Source organism: Saccopteryx leptura, chromosome 6, assembly GCF_036850995.1.
Source record: "Saccopteryx leptura isolate mSacLep1 chromosome 6, mSacLep1_pri_phased_curated, whole genome shotgun sequence".
Classification (NCBI taxonomy): Eukaryota; Metazoa; Chordata; class Mammalia; order Chiroptera; family Emballonuridae; genus Saccopteryx; species Saccopteryx leptura.
The window spans coordinates 154,920,376-154,936,401 of NC_089508.1; the positions used below are offsets into that span (position 1 = coordinate 154,920,376).

Genomic DNA, 16,026 nt, shown 5'->3' on the forward strand with positions numbered 1-16,026 from the left:
GAACCCTGGGCTGCTGTCCCCTGCTTCCCCCACAGCCAGGTCAGCCCGTTCCACTGCCAGCCAGCAGACTCCCAGGGCCATGTAGGCCAGTGCCCAGGCTGTGGGGACCACTCCCCAAGGTCGGGACACAGGTTAGCCTTAGACATACCTTTTCCTGCCTGTAAATACAAAGAGTGAGCCCTTTTACCTTGCCCTGTGCCCCTCAGCTTTGGAGGAGGGAGAGAGAGATGATGGACCACTCAGAAAAGAAGCTGAGGTCTCAGAAGTCTTCCTGCCTTGACAGGGTTCTGACACAAGGGGGAGTGTGTGCCTGTTCACATGCCCAGAGTCGGTGACCTTAAAACCATCCTAGTGGGCCCTGGCCGGTTGGCTCAGTGGTGGAGCGTCGGCCTGGCGTGCGGGGGACCCGGGTTCGATTCCCGGCCAGGGCACATAGGAGAGGCGCCCATTTGCTTCTCCACCCCCCCCCTCCTTCCTCTCTGTCTCTCTCTTCCCCTCCCGCAGCCAAGGCTCCATTGGAGCAAAGATGGCCCGGGCGCTGGGGATAGCTCCTTGGCCTCTGCCCCAGGCGCTAGAGTGGCTCTGGCCGCAGCACAGCAACGCCCCCGAGGGGCAGAGCATCGCCCCTTGGTGGGCAGAGCGTCGCCCCTGGTGGGCATGCCGGGTGGATCCTGGTCGGGCGCATGCGGGTGTCTGTCTGACTGTCTCTCCCCGTTTCCAGCTTCAGAAAAATACAAAAAAAAAAAAAATTTATAAAAAAAAAAAACACAAAAACTATCCTAGTGGATGAACGAACAGGGAACCAGTAAATTCCTTCTTAAGACCCCTCTGAAGTCTTGCTAAAACAATTCACTTCCTGCCTGACCAGGCGGTGGCGCAGTGGATAGAGCATCGGACTGGGATGCAGAGGACCCAGGTTTGAGACACCGAGGTCACCAGCTTGAGCATAGGCTCATCTGTTTTGAGCAAAAGCTCACCAGCTTGGACCCAAGGTCGCTGGCTTGAGCAAGGGGTTACTTGGTCTGCTGAAGGCCCACGGTCAAGGCACATATGAGAAAGCAATCAATGAACAACTAAGGTGTCGCAATGCGCAACGAAAAACTAATGATTGATGCTTCTCATCTCCGTTCCTGTCTGTCTGTCCCTATCTATCCTCTGACTCTCTCTCTGTCTCTGTAAAAAAAAAAAAAAAAAAAAAAATTCACTTCCCTATGTCATTTCCACCTTTCTCCCACACCATGTGGCTAGGAAGCCCACCCTTTTGGCTTGCTACTCAAAATACTACATACATATGGTTGATTCTACCTGCTTCGTTTTGCAAGTCCAGTAAAACTGACTCATAGCAGGTTGTACTTTCTTTTTCTGACACCAATGCAATCAGGGAATCTTAGGGGATTTTTGTGTTTCTTTTTCTTCTTTTTTTAAGCGAGAGAAGGGGACCCAGCAGCCTAGACTGGGGCTGATGCTTGAGTCAGCTGAGCTATCCTCTGCATGCAGCCCACGCCCGAACCAATCGAGCCACTGGCTGTAGGAGGGGAAGAGGCAGAGAAGGGGGAGGGAGAGAGAGAAGAGAAGCAGATGGTCACTTATGTGTGCTCCGACCAGGGGTCAAATCTGGGATGTACATATGCTGGGCTGATGCTCTATCCACTGAACCAACCCGCCAGGGCCCATTTTTCATTTTCAATACTCCTAGATTATTTGACCTGTGTTAAATTTCTGAAATCACATCTGGTAATAGAACATCTTATGTCAATGAGACTCTTTGAAGAGATGTAACATGTAATTTTTTTCCTTATCCTTCAGAGGAAGAGAAACAATAGGAGTCTTACTCAAAGAGCTCATAGATAAAACCAGTATTACCTCCCATATAACCCCAAGCATATATTTTTACATCATTAGCCACAGACTGGCCCGAGTCCCACAGCCACACTTTTGCTTAGCCCTGCTTGTCCCACGTCACCTCCACTGGAAACCATGTGCTCACTGGCTTGTCCCCTTCCATGAAGGTGGTGTGGCCTGTTGATGAGAACCCCGCTGCTGTTCAGAGAACTGCTGGGGTGCCTTTCCTGTTTCCCATCGAGCTCCACCCTGATATGCTTGCTCCAGAAAGCGCCCTCTTTGATGGAAGCGGGGAGAAGCTTCTGTGTGTATGGGAAATGCTGCAACCTTAGGAAACAAAGAAGCTGCACTTAGAAAGTTTGCCGCCACATCCATGGTTGAGTCCCAGCCTGGGGCAAGGACAGGACAGGCTGTTTCCTACCATTGACCCATTTGTTCTATTTCTTAATTTATGTAAATGTTTAATTTTATCATTATTATTATTATTAGTAGTAGTAGTAGTAGTATAGTAGTAGTATTAAATTAGAGGTGGGGAGGCAGAGACAGACTCCTGCATGCTGCCCAACCTGGACCCACCTGGCAAGCCCCCTACCAGGCAGTGCTCTGCCTGTCTGGTCTGCTGCTCTGTTGCTAGGCAACCGAGCTATTTTTAGTGCCTGAGGTGAGGCCATGGAGCCATCCTCAGTGCCCAGGGCCAACTTGTGTGAACCATTCAAGCTATGGCTAGAGGGGGGAGAAGCAGATGGGCACTTCTGTGTGCCCTGACCTGGAATTGAACCCAGGACTTCCACGTGCCTGGCCGATGCTTTACCACTGAGTCAACTGGCCAGGGCCAGTGCTTAATTTCTTTAAACCAAGTTAACAGAACTCTTTTTATCCAACCTGAACAATGCACCCCAAGAGGCTACATTTGGGAATTGAATTTGAGTTTCCCATAGCTGCCACATTTACATGTAAGACAAACAAGGCACAAATAAAATCCAACTCCTGCAGGACAGACAACCAGATCAGAAATGGTCACTGTAGGGTTAGTGGTCGCCGCCATGGCCATGCAGGTTCTCATTGGATTCAGGCAGACGGTAAAGGATCTGTGGAGCCAGAAAATGGTGGGCCATTCTATTTATTAAAGTCTCGTAAGGGCAGACAAGCAAACAGGCAGGGCTCCCAAGCCCCTCGGCATTCCAGACTCACAGGCCCCCACCAGCCTCAGCACTCCCCAGCCAAACAGGCTGGGTGGAAATCAGGGCTCCCAATCCCCGACTTGGTCTCCAGTTCCACAACTGGTAGAAACCGGACTCATTTTCTGGACTCACAGGCCCCTACCAATCATCTCAGCGCTCTCTCTTGCTCCCCTAGCCAAAACCGGCAGGGTGAGGGACCTCTTTTCCAGCAAACAATAGCAAACAATGGCTCCTCCCAAGCAGGAAGGCAATTTGCAATCTGCCACCCTGAGGGCAAGCACCTGCAGCCTTCCATAGACTATACACATATGGTGCTACCCCAATACAAGCGAGAAAACCTAAAAAACGCTTGTTACAAACTTGTTTGCCCAACAGTCACCCAAAGACATACTGGGTTGTCCTGCTGGTGGTCCCAACCCTCCACAGTTAGACCAAGAATCCGGCGCCCGGGAGACTGTTCCCATCTGACCAACCAGAAACCAAGTGCACACCAGAACTGAAACTACCTGTCTGACAATTATACCCAGAACAGGAATAGGAATACTAAATAAAGCAACTACAGAAGCTGACCTCCCCACCTCCCTTCTGAAGCGCTAAATGAAACAGGTTCGGGTGGGCCCTCTGCTTCACTGTAGAAGCAGCCAGGCTATCATGCTGATGGTCCCCCTGAGCGGAAGCCTCCCACAGAACAGACCCTCCATCCAGTGGAGGTGCAGGCGGCTAAGTCCGGGACCAGTTGCTGCTGCCCACTGCTTCACCAAGTGTCCACACCAGACTGAAAGGGAGTGTTCTTTTAGGAGAATTCCTCCTGAGTCACCAAATCTGTTACTGAATGCTCTTTGAAGAGCCACGTGTGGTTGTCTTACAGCAAGTAAAGGAAACCGGCTCATATCTAAAGCTCTGTTTTAGCAGTTGCTTGTACCGACTGTTTGGCCAATTACATGTTGATTTCTTTGCAGTTGGCTACATTTATTTCCTGAGTTCTTGTCAAGCTCATCCTGTTTACAGCAGATCTGCAAAATACTGTGCTACATGTAACATATAGCAAGAATAGCACTTAGTAGGAAGTGCCCAGACCAGGGGTCCCCAAACTTTTTACACAGGGGCCAGTTCACTGTCCCTGAGACCGTTGGAGGGCCGGACTATAAAAAAAAAAAACTATGAACAAATCCCTATGCACACTGCACATATCTTATTTTAAAGTAAAAAAACAAAACGGGAACAAATACAATATTTAAAATAAAGAACAAGTAAATTTAAATCAACAAACTGACCAGTATTTCAATGAGAACTATGCTCCTCTCCCTGACCACCAATGAAAAAGGTGCCCCTTCTGGAAGTGCGGTAGGGGCCGGATAAATGGCCTCAGGAGGCCGCATGCAGCCCGCGGGCCGTAGTTTGAGGACCCCTGGCCCAGACCTTGTCCTAGCTAACACCCTGACCACATGCATGGCTGCCTTATAGGCCCCTCATCCTGGGGCGTCTCAGCTTTTCTGGCACCTAAGCATAGGCCAGGTGTGCCCCAGGCCTCAGTTTCCTCCTCTGTGGCAGGGTGTATGACCCTTGCCTGCATGCTCCAGTGAGCATGCTCCTGTTTCCTGCTCACGAGATGGGTGTTAGGTAGACAGCAGTGCAGTCCTCGCAGCCCCGTCCTGGCTTCCGTAGGGCCCACAGCCTTGGTTTCTTCTCTCCACACAGGATAACCAGACAGACAGTGGGATGGTGCTGGCCTCTGAGGAGTTTGAGCAGCTGGAGAGCGGTCCCAGACAAGAAGGCGAACTCAGGTACAGCTCCCTGAGCCTCCTCTCCTGGGCTTGTGTGTGCCCAACACTCTGTTACCAGAAATCTTTCATGGCTCCCAATTGCCTTTTTGTGTGTTCGAGGCAATCCACTGTGGGACTTCAGGCCTTTGGCCAACAGCCTTCTCAAAAAAGTACCCTCTCCTATAATTGTCCTGACCCAGCACACCTGGTTCTGTCCTCCACATCTCCCTGCATGTGACAGATGCTCAGACACCACCTCTTTGTAAAACCAAGTGTGCTCCACCATGTCTAGTGTGCATACACAACCCATCCTCAGCCAGGGAAGGCCATCCCCTGGGCCTGCAGAACTTAGCCCAGTGGTGTCTGGAGTGAGACAGATCATGTGACCTGGAGCTGACTGACTGATATCCTATTTTGATAAGAATACAGTTACAAAGAAATCCTCATGTGTGCCTGTGCATTGAGTGACCTGGATAGAAGGTGACCATTTGCCCAAGAAGATAGCCCCCTGAAAATACTGAATATTTAAACTTTTAAGGGTATAGACAAAATAGCTAAATGTCTACTGATTGACTTTATTAGTTGATTTGCACATAGCTGTTTAAATAGCAGAACCTACAATATTACACAAAACAGGGCTCTTCTCGGCCCCTTTGTGGGTTGCCTGGCACAGTTGCCCAATGCCAATGTTGGCTTATTCCTCTGCTTTTTTTTAAATCGATTTATATGTTGCCATTGAATATTTTACCCTAAACCATAAATATTTGTGTCATGTTAGAGTAGATGTCCTTTTTCACCTGTTAGGTGTATTTATGACCTCTACAACTTAACCACTGTTAACCTATGATTGCTGCTGTCAATTCAATGCCAGTAGGAATCCCCAACTTGGGAAGCAGTGAAGAGGGAGACTTTAATCAGTGAAAACAGCTCAATTATGATACGGACAACTGTGGGACAGCTCAGTGATGTCACAACTCAATTATGATACAGACAGCTGTGGGACAGCTCAGTGATGTCACAGCTCAATTATGATACAGACAGCTGTGGGCCAGCTCAGTGATGTCACAGCTCAATTATGATACAGACAGCTGTGGGCCAGCTCAGTGATGTCACAGCTCTATTATGATACAGACAGCTGTGGGCCAGCTCAGTGATGTCACAGCTCTATTATGATACAGACAGCTGTGGGCCAGCTTAGTGATGTCACAGCTCTATTATGATACAGACAGCTGTGGGCCAGCTCAGTGATGTCACAGCTCTATTATAATACAGACAGCTGTGGGACAGCACAGCTGTGAGGAGGTCCTGGACACAAGGACCTCTTCTGGTTAGATAGCTGCTTTGCGCAGCTCTGGTCCAGTGATGAATTTTTGGCGTTCTGGACCTAGAGGAGATCCAGCAGTTTGCAGGCTTCTGTTAAAAGGGAAAGTGTACTCTCCGAGTCAGAGGGAAGCTGACTTTTTTTTTTTTCCTGTTGTGGCACTTGAGTTGTCTCATATGTGCCTTGACCGGGGGGCTACAGCAGACCAAGTAACCCCTTGCTCAAGCCAGCGACCTTGGGTCCAAGCTGGTGAGCTTTCGCTCAAACCAGATGAGCCTGTGCTCAAGCTGGCGACCTCGGGGTCTCGAGCCTGGATCCTCCGCATCCCAGTCTGATTCTCTATCCACTGTGCCACCGCCTGGTCAGGCAGGAAGCTGATATATATATAGAGAAGTCCCTGCCTTGGTCCCATGATTGGTCTGTTTTCATGCAGTAAGAATTTTTAAATCCTCAGTGTGGTCCTGACAACACTGTCCTGATTGGTTGGAATGGAGCCTATCTGATTGGTTGGTGAAGACGCTTATGATGAAATAGATGGGCAGCTCTGATTACACAAGAAAATTCTCAATCCTATTGGTTGAAATAGATGTCCAAGAATTCCTTTATAGGGGTTGGGTCAGCCAGCAGAAACACGGTGCAGGCAGGCAGTTCAGTGCACGCTTCTACCTAAAGTACAGCTTGCATGAAAGGCCCCTATTTAGCAACAGCTGCTAGGCTCTGTTTATAAATTTGAGCCCAGTCAGCCACCAGGAGGCCTTCTCAACAGGTACATTCACTCTTGGGTCAACACCAACTATTGCATGTTTTCCTGGCAACCTATAGAGTAAGAGTTTGCAGGACTGAGAACACTGACATTTGTGGGTTCATGTGCCCGGGAATAATTTTGCTTCTGAATGGGGCAGGTTGGCCTCTGTTTTTGCTTTTCCTCTATCAAGTGGCCTCTATTAGTAACATGGTTTTGGAAAAGTAATGCCAATTGCATTGACAGAAATAGTTTCTGGCTAATGTTTGTTTACCAAACAATATTATATCTCTCAAAAATAAAGTAATTCAGTAAGAGGATGAATAAGGGGATGATAGCTACTTAAATTCAAATCTTCACACATGGAATAAAGCTGTCCAGAGCCTGAGACAGAACCAGGAGAGAGACTCTGGTCTGTGTAAGAGGAGGGAACTCAGCATCAGAACAAACAGAGCTACGCCTGACAGAAGGAGTATCAGACGAGGACTGCCCCAGGACAGGAAGTTATGACAAGGACCTGGGACAGTGGCCCCTATCAGGGAGATAATGAGGAGGCTCAAACCTGGTAGGAAAAACAGGGCTTTCTGGGAAAGTCTGAGGTACAGGGGCTGCCGTCTTGGGAAGGCATTACTTCTAATGGGCAGTGAGCAGGACGGGAGTGTGTACCTCAGATGCTTGCTGGTGAAGGAAGGAGGAAGCCACAGACGATGAGCATTCTACAGAGCAAGATGATATTAAGGACTCAGAAGACAGACCACACATGGTGCAGCAACCTCTGTGCACAGGTCCCTTTAGAAGCACAGCGTGACAACCACAGAGAAGTGCAGCAGTCACCTGTCAGGTGCATGCACTTGGCAGATAGACTGTTCGCCAAACAGGTGCCTGCACAGACTGTGCCTCAGAGGAATCTGTGGGAGGAGGAGAAGGCAGGCATTTATCTTCCCAGTCCTCTCCTGTTTTCTGTTCACCACTGGTCAGCACCCACCCCACGGGGAATCAGCCCGTCCTCATTCCCAGCTTGCTCACCCAGCCCTTCAGGGGCGCTCAGGATGCAGAAGCCATGCCCGGCAGTGTGGCATATCATCCACTTCGCAGGGGAAAGGGCAGTCTAGGACCCCTGGGCTGGGGAGGTCAGCATGGCAGCAGCCAAGAGGGGCCCAGAACTCCAAGCTGAGTGACTGGTAGTCCCTGGTGACAATATTAAAGGATGCAGGACATGAATGGAGCCCTTGAAAGAAGGACACAGCTGAAGGCATTCAAGGTGACACCAAAGAAGTGAGTCAAATAAAGCACTCCTGAATGAAGAAATCTAGGAAGCTACCCACATCCCTGGCCCTCCACAGCCACTCTGGTCTAGGACATCTCAGTGTGATTAATCATGTGCAGAAAAAATAAGCATTATCCATACAGAGTCATTATAAGAACAAAAAATAGAAACAGAATAAAAACTTTTGAGTAGATATAAAACTCAAAAATTGAAGCAGAGCCTGACCAGGCGGTGGCACAGTGGATACAGCATCGGACTGGGACACGGAGGACCCAGGTTTGAGGCCCCGAGCTTGCCAGCTTGAGCGCGGGCTCATGTGGTTTGAGCAAAGCTCACCAGCTTGTACCCAAGGTCACTGGCTTAAGCAAGGGGTCACTCAGTCTGCTGTAGCCCTCTGGTCAAGGCACATATGAGAAAGCAATCAATGAACAACTAAGGTGCCGCAAGGAAGAATTGATGCTTCTCATCTCTCTCCCTTCCTGTCTGTCCCTATCTGTCCCTCCCTCTGTCTCTCTCTGTCTCTGTCACAAAAAAAAAAAAAGAAAAAGAAAAATTGAAGCAGAGAAGAACGGTGATAAAGGCTCCAACATAACTTAAACACATCACCAGACCAGCAGCTGCGCCAGGAATCAGAAACTAAAAAATGTAGAACAGAGGTGAACAGTGTGAGGATATCAAATAGAAGTTGACTAAATTCAGGAAAGAAGCTGAAATATGAAGACCAGGGTGTCTCAGAGATGACAGATGAGAGCAGACTTACAGTGGGGAACATGGTGGACACAAAAGAGTCAAGAAAATAAAATGACAATATTTTAGAGATAAAAAGACTAAAAAGTAAAGTGGTATAAAATTGAGTAGAAAAAGACCCAATATGTGTAAATTGGAGTCTGAGGAAGAAAATGCTTATAGTGGAAGAGAATTAATATTTTGAACTTGTAATTCAAGATACCTCTGCTAGATAAAAGACCTGAACCCAGAGCTGGGGAAGCCGCACAGAAATTAACTCTGAGACATGTCCTACTCAAACTATTAGACTTTAAAGATAAACATTCTAGGAATTCAGGCAAAAAGACCAGCTCATGAAGCAAATAAGAATCAGACTGGGCCCTGGCCAGTTGGCTCAGCGGTAGAGCGTCGGCCTGGCGTGCGGGGGACCCGGGTTCAATTCCCGGCCAGGGCACATAGGAGAAGCGCCCATTTGCTTCTCCACCCCCCCCCTCCTTCCTCTCTGTCTCTCTCTTCCCCTCCCGCAGCCAAAGGCTCCATTGGAGCAAAGATGGCCCGGGCGCTGGGGATGGCTCCTTGGCCTCTGCCCCAGGCGCTAGAGTGGCTCTGGTCGCGGCAGAGCGACGCCCCGGAGGGGCAGAGCATCGCCCCCTGGTGGGCAGAGCGTCGCCCCTGGTGGACGTGCCGGGTGAATCCCGGTCGGGCACATGCGGGAGTCTGTCTGACTGTCTCCCCGTTTCCGGCTTCAGAAAAATACAAAAAAAAAGAATCAGACTGACATCAAGCTTTTCAATAGTGAAGTCAAAAACAAAAGAAAAAAAAGAGCAACATTTTCAAAGAAAGCCAAAGCTAAGGAGGGAGGACCCCAGGGTCATCAGAGGGGCGGCGGAGGCCCAGTGTGCAGGGCTCCTAGGCCAGGGCCAGAAGCTTGGCTTTCATTCTGACAGTGATGGGAAGCGAATGAAGGGCCTGCTGGATGGAGAAAGACATCTCACTTTCTCTGAAGAGTAGACTAGAGGGAAGGACACATGAGAGAAGAGGGTGCCCCAGAGTCGGGACAGGATGTGGAGAAAGGGGCAGGGATGTATTAGAGCAGACAAGATATGTGGATGGATTAGATAAGAGTGGTGAAGAGAGGAGAGGAAGCCAGGATGACAGGCAGGTGCCTGAGCCACAGAGTCAGTGCTGGTGCCATTTATAGAGATGGCAAGACTGGTCACAAAGCAGGTTTGGGGGATTGAAGTTAGGCGTTCTCCATTGTCCCACACCTGGTGTGAGGTGGAGAGAACTAGTGTTTGCTAACAGTCACATCAGTCTGAATTGCTGTTTAAGCTGAGCCGGTGTGTATTGCCATTGGCTTTGCGCTCAGTTAGCTCAGTGTGTCGTTGGTGATTCCCGTCAAACCTACCCCAGGTCCAGCCCTTCCTCCTTCGGTTCCTACTGACGCCACCTTCTCTTTCTCGGCAGCTGTAAAGCATCCGGCTGGAATGTGGACATGACCAGAGGACACCCTGACCCCCAGGGGCGCCGGCGCTGGCCCGACCGGGGGGCATTAGGCGGCCAGGTGTTCTATAACAGCGAATACGGGGAACTGGCAGGGCCACGCCAGGAGAGCGACTGCACCCCATTGGCCCGTGCACCTTTCTTCCCAGACAACAGCTACTAAGGAGTCTCTGGCAAGGCCCCCATGGCCCTGGGTTCCCGCAGGTGGTGGGGCTGTGCCTAGAGGGGAAGCAGAGGGCTGGAGGCCCCAGCCAGGAACTCATCTTCTTTGGTTCAGCTGGGAGACATTTCCTCCTCCATGTCCACCCCTGTCTAGCTATGAAGAACAAAACCCAGGTTCTAGGGCCCCCCAAACTCCATCACCACATCTGCCCAGGACCTCCCCCAGGACCCTTCTTCCCTTCCTAGTGATGCCTCAACATCCTAAGGGCCCAGCCTGGGCTAGACGCTTCCAATGGAATGTCCCTTTGATTGCCTCCTCGGTGGGTGGCAGCGTGATCCCCATTTTCTGATAAGGAATTTGAGGGTCTGACAGTCACAAATGATGCAGGTGAAGCCAGACCTGACACTGCAGCTTCCCAAACCCTCCCCAGATGCTGTCTCTCCACACAGTCCTTCCTTGCCCTGGGGAAGGCCTTTCTCCCCTTGCCTCTCCAGGGCTGAAGAGAGAATACCACATTCACATCTCAAAGCACAAATGAGGAATTGTGTGTGTTTTGGTGGGAGGGTGCCCTGTCCTGGGCCTGCCAGACAGCTCAGCATCTCAGGAGCACTGTCTCTGCAGTGCGCCTGTTAACAACACACCCTCCCCGGAGTGTGAGAACAAGTCTACAGATTTTTTTCATTAGAACTTCAGAAACTGAGCTGCTGTGAAGAATTTACTATTCAAATTTTCAGTCTGAAGGGAGGCCAAGGAAGTTCCCTCTGAGTCTTTAGACGGTTCTGGTCCCTGGTCCCCAGCTGGTGCCATCCTAGCAGGTGCAGCATGGCCTTTCCTAGAGGAGGCTCCAGCCCACCTGCCTGGCCCAGGATTGGAAGAAGCAGCTGATGGTGGCAGACCCATTTGGAAAAAATGCTTGGTTCTTTGGTCTGACATCTGGGTCTGTCGTCTGAGGCCCCTCCCACACTGGGAGATTCTTAGGAGAGGTGAAGCCCAGGGATTCCACCCAGGCAGGTTTCAGGGCTGGCTAGAGGACCCACCCAGCATCCCTCCAGGCCACCAGGCAATCAGCCAGAGTTTGTGTGGCCTTGGGGACTCTGTCTTCAGCCCCCTGGTCTCTGCCTGGTATTGGTGCCCTGACAGTTCAAGCCTCTCTCGTCACAAGAAAACAGCCAAGGACCCTCTGGAGGCTGGAGCTATTCGCCGAGGCCCATCCCAGCTCACACTGCCCAGCCACCCCACCTTCAGAAGGAGAAGGACCCTCTTCCCAGTTAGCACCACAGAGATTGACACCCCACCCCCACCACAAGAGACACTTGCAGGACAGGCCCACAGACCCTCCTCCGCCCCGCCCTACTGTGTATTGTTTCTTTAGGATATGTGCAGTGCACATGTGACTGACCTTTGCTGGCAATGTCACCTGACTGTGAGACTCGGGTCTCAGGTTTACCTCGTAGAGGGGTCCAGAGGCTGTTAGAGGAGCCACACATGTAATAGAGGTGCAAAGCCTGGCCCCCCAGGACCCTCCCTGTGCATACCACCTCTGCACCTCTCCTTCTGTTACAACTGCACACACAAAATGTACCAGGAAGAAAACCTACCATGCCCTTGTACACCATCTCCAAAAACATCTGACATATTTAACAAAAGATAATAAATTTGATGCCAGTCTCTGAGTTACAATGAATGGGTTTTTAGTTAATTCCCAGCTCTCTTTGAATATTTGATTTCAGCATTCTTCCCCGTGGTCGTCAGCCCCACAAAGCCACTGGACAAGCCACCAAAAGAAAGGGTGGCAGAGGCAGCTGAGCCTGGACACACCTCTGTAACCACCAGCAGAGGGCGCAGGGAGGCACCACCAGGACACCTGAAAGCACCCATCCTGGTTTTGGATGGGTACAAAGGCAGTCCCCTGTCTACTTTATGTCTAAAGTGACATGCCAGGTGGATCCCATTTGGAGTGCATGCGAGAGTCTGTCCCTGCCCCCCCACTTCTCACTTAAAAAAAAAAGGCCAAAGGCACGCTTGTGTCCCCCGCTGCCTTGATTCCATCCTGCTCTTCGGCATCTGGAGCTCGGAGCTCCTGGGCCCTGCTCTGAGCCACACACGCACTGTGTCTTGGGACAGGGAGCTCACAAGCCAAAGTCCCTGCTGTAAGGAGGCCCGTGGACAGAGCACTGCACAGGAGGAAGATTCCACTTGGAAGGAAGAAGGGACCGTGAGGGGAGGTCGGAGGTGAAGAAGAGTGGTTGGCAGGGGCCATCCTATAAGGCCTAGAAGCCCAAAATTAGGAGCTGGGTTTTTACTTTAGGGAAAGTAAATGGCCAGAGGGAAGTTTGGGGACAGGGTGATGTGCTTGGACTTACAGTTACGCTCAGAGAAGCACAAATCTTGAAGGAACCGAATGGGGCCTGGAGAGACCTGGGTAGGCAGGCTGGGTTGCACTCGGCACTCTGAGGAGCAGGGGAGGACGGCTGTGGGAGACAGGGACAGGGAAGGGGAGCTCCGCTGTTAGCTGGCGCTTATTCAGGTTGGACATGAAGAAAAAAATCCCTTTTCCTAAGTGGCCTATCAGAGCCATCCCCCACCACAAATACTGGCCCTCCATCCTCCCGGTGGCCCCCAGGCCATTCCTCCTCAGCAGGTCCAGGCCAGCTCTTGAGGCCCAGGGCTCAGCCTATATAATAGACCACAGAGTGCCTGGGGTCCTGGCCGGCACCCACTCCACAGGGTCCCTCCACATGCAGATTCAGAGAGGGGACTGTGGCATCACCAAGAGTGATGTCTGCCCTGTGGACCACCGAGCAAGGCCCTGGTGCTGCTGGACAGAGAGCCTGCGCAAGGCTGGGGTCTGGGGGCCGCTCAGAGCCGAGAGTGGAGGATGTGGTACCTGAGTCTGGGTGGCCCTACAACATCAGGCTCTGCCCTCAGTGCCTCATGTTCTCATCTGTGAATTGCCACCTTGTAGAGCTTTGGTGATGCCATGATAGTTGAAATGCCACTAGGTATGGCCACTGAAAAGGAAGCCCCTAACCCTACCAGGTCATGTCCTTCCAAAACAGCAATAAGTTAACTGGGAAAGACCCCATTCGCAGGGATATCCAAGCCAAACTCCTCCCTTCCATTGACTCACCCCTCTACTCCTCCCTCAGACCATCCATCTATCCATCCATCCAGCTCCCTATCCACAGACACCCACCCACATAAACACCCGTCAGGGATCACAGAGAGGCCTTTGGGGGCAGCTGCCACTGAGGATAGGGACATGGCATTCTCAGCCAGGGCAGGACCTTTAGTGAAGGCAATAAATAGGCAGGGAAGGTGGGAGGCTTGTTTTTAGAAGGATTCAGGTCAACGTGATGTTAATAGGGAAATATGCCTTTTCTGTATGAGACCCACTGGGGTGCTCTGGAAGTCAGCAAGTACCCTCTGTGCTCTTCTATAATTTAGGAGCTGCTGGCTGCAGCCATCAGTGCAGAGCAAGTGAGTCATTGTGGTCCCAGACCTCAGCGGGGCACCCCTGCGCTTCAGAGCCAGCACTGCAGGGAGAGACAGGAACCCCTTCACTTTCCAGCTGGAGCCAGAGCCAGCGAAGTTTGCCAAAAACCACACGTGAGCGTGGGACATACAGAAGGGGCTGCTACAGTGGCCGGGGGAAGAACTCGGAGCCCGGAGAGAAGGAGCCAGGGATGTGGAAGGCAGTGGGCAGCATCGTGAAGGTCTGATTAGCATGTGTGTAAGGCTTCCTGACGATGTCTCAGTGCTGCTCTGGGACCCACTTGAGTCCATCAGAACTGGTTTTCGTGCAGCTGGACAACTGAGTGTGGCCCTCTTTGAAGGAGTAGCAGTTCCTTCCAAGAATGGAGGGCCTGGCCCCTTTGGCCATGGCCAAGTTTCATGGTCTCTCCTGTGGCCTTTGAAAGACAGAAGTAACAGAAGAGATTGCTCTTAAATCCTCAGCTTTAATGTGTTGAATCAGCTTTGAACAGGACTCACTGAGTACATCTCTCTGTGGGTGGGGCCATGGCCTGGAGTCTGGGCTGGGACACCCCTGGGTCTGATCCAACTTCCCACCCCTCACCTGGCCTGGGAAGAGACCCAAGGGACTTTGGGCAGGTCACTAATGTTCTCTGAGCTACCTTTCTTCTGATGGGAAGGGCATGCTCCCTACGCTCCCCGACCCCCTTCCATTTAGGGAACTACCACTGGCCGCACCTTCAGTCCATGGGTGGTGGGGCCCCATGCTCGCCCTGGCTGATGCATGTAAACTGATTATATAAGACATGGCTTGGCCAGAGCGGGCTGTGGTCAGCTCAGCCACTTGGAGTAGGGACCTAGTGCAGCTTGTTCCCCTGAGCCCAAGTCAGTGTCTGAGGTTTGGAACTGCCAGTGGCCAGCTTGTAACCCCAAGGAAGACATCTCTCCGAAAAAACTGAATTTCAGACTTGGCTGAATTTAAGTCATGCAAGCCAACTTTTCTGTCACTTTGACCCAGAGCCCACACAGCAAAAAAACATGTGGACAATAGCTGACCCTGCCCCTGTCCCCGACGCAGGGCCCTGGACAGGGAAGGGGCAAAAGGAAGTACTCAGAGGAGCCAGATCAATATTGACCCAAGTGAAGGTGCTCACAGAGGCAGGAAGAGGACACGCTGGTGACACTGCCAGAGCCCCAGGGCCCCGCTGACCGAGCTATGAGGAAGAGGAAGGAGCTGCAGTGGGTGCTGGCAGAGGGTCATGGGTGACCTCTGGGTAGGACACCCAGCTCTGCCCCTTGCGGGCAAGCCCAACAGCCCTCCTGCTTGGGCCCTGCCCCTGGCCTGCCTCTATTAAAGCCACTTCAAGACCACTGAGAAGGCTTCCTCTCGGCTCCCAGAGGAGCCCTGGGCGTGCTGCGTGCCCACTTGTTCTTATGGTGACAACTCACGGCAGGAGAGGGAGCTTCTCACTGGTTAGTCCTGGCCCAGAAGGATTTCCCTTGGAGGGCAGTTGTGTGGCCAGGGGTTCTCCAAGACCAGGCTATTGGGGGGACTCCCTTTAGGCTGCCTATCCGTGCCCACCACCATGGCACCAGGGGGCTGTTTCTGGGCCCTGGTGTGCACCAGCCGCAGAGATTGAAGTAAGAGCAGTTAATCCTTAAGCAATACCACAGACACAGTCAACCCCAGGATCATCACACTGAACAGGGCTGTTTGAAAGACAGTTACTTCTGTCTTTCAAACCAGCCCCCCTTTAGTGACCACCAGGAGAATACACGACAGTGAGTTATCATAGAAGAACAGGTGGGCATCCAGGATCCCCCAAGAGAACTCTGATGATGCTCAGTAATGAAGCTGAGACCCTGGAACAGGGACTCCCGCTGTCCACAGGTATGGTCAGGACCGGCCTCCTCCTCACGAACAGGTGGAACTGGGGTCCACAGCCTGCACCTGCTTGCTAGTAACTCACTCAGCAGGCTCTCAGACAACACTCCAAAGTATTGACGCTGCTCTGACAAAAAGAGAATGAGAAGAAACTGAAAG

At 51.5% G+C, this 16,026-nt stretch overlaps 1 protein-coding gene across 2 annotated transcripts in view; it reads left to right on the forward strand.

The window, feature by feature from the left end:
* Window positions 1-12,170, forward strand: part of FLT4 (fms related receptor tyrosine kinase 4) — a 47,710-nt gene extending 35,540 nt beyond the window's left edge. For both annotated transcript variants that reach the window (XM_066342122.1, XM_066342123.1), the window contains exons 29-30: window positions 4,722-4,807; window positions 10,310-12,170. In XM_066342122.1, the coding sequence (XP_066198219.1) occupies window positions 4,722-4,807; window positions 10,310-10,508 (285 nt within the window). In that variant the 3' untranslated portion in view covers window positions 10,509-12,170. The remainder of the gene's footprint in view (window positions 1-4,721; window positions 4,808-10,309) is intronic.
* Window positions 12,171-16,026: the final 3,856 nt, after the last annotated feature.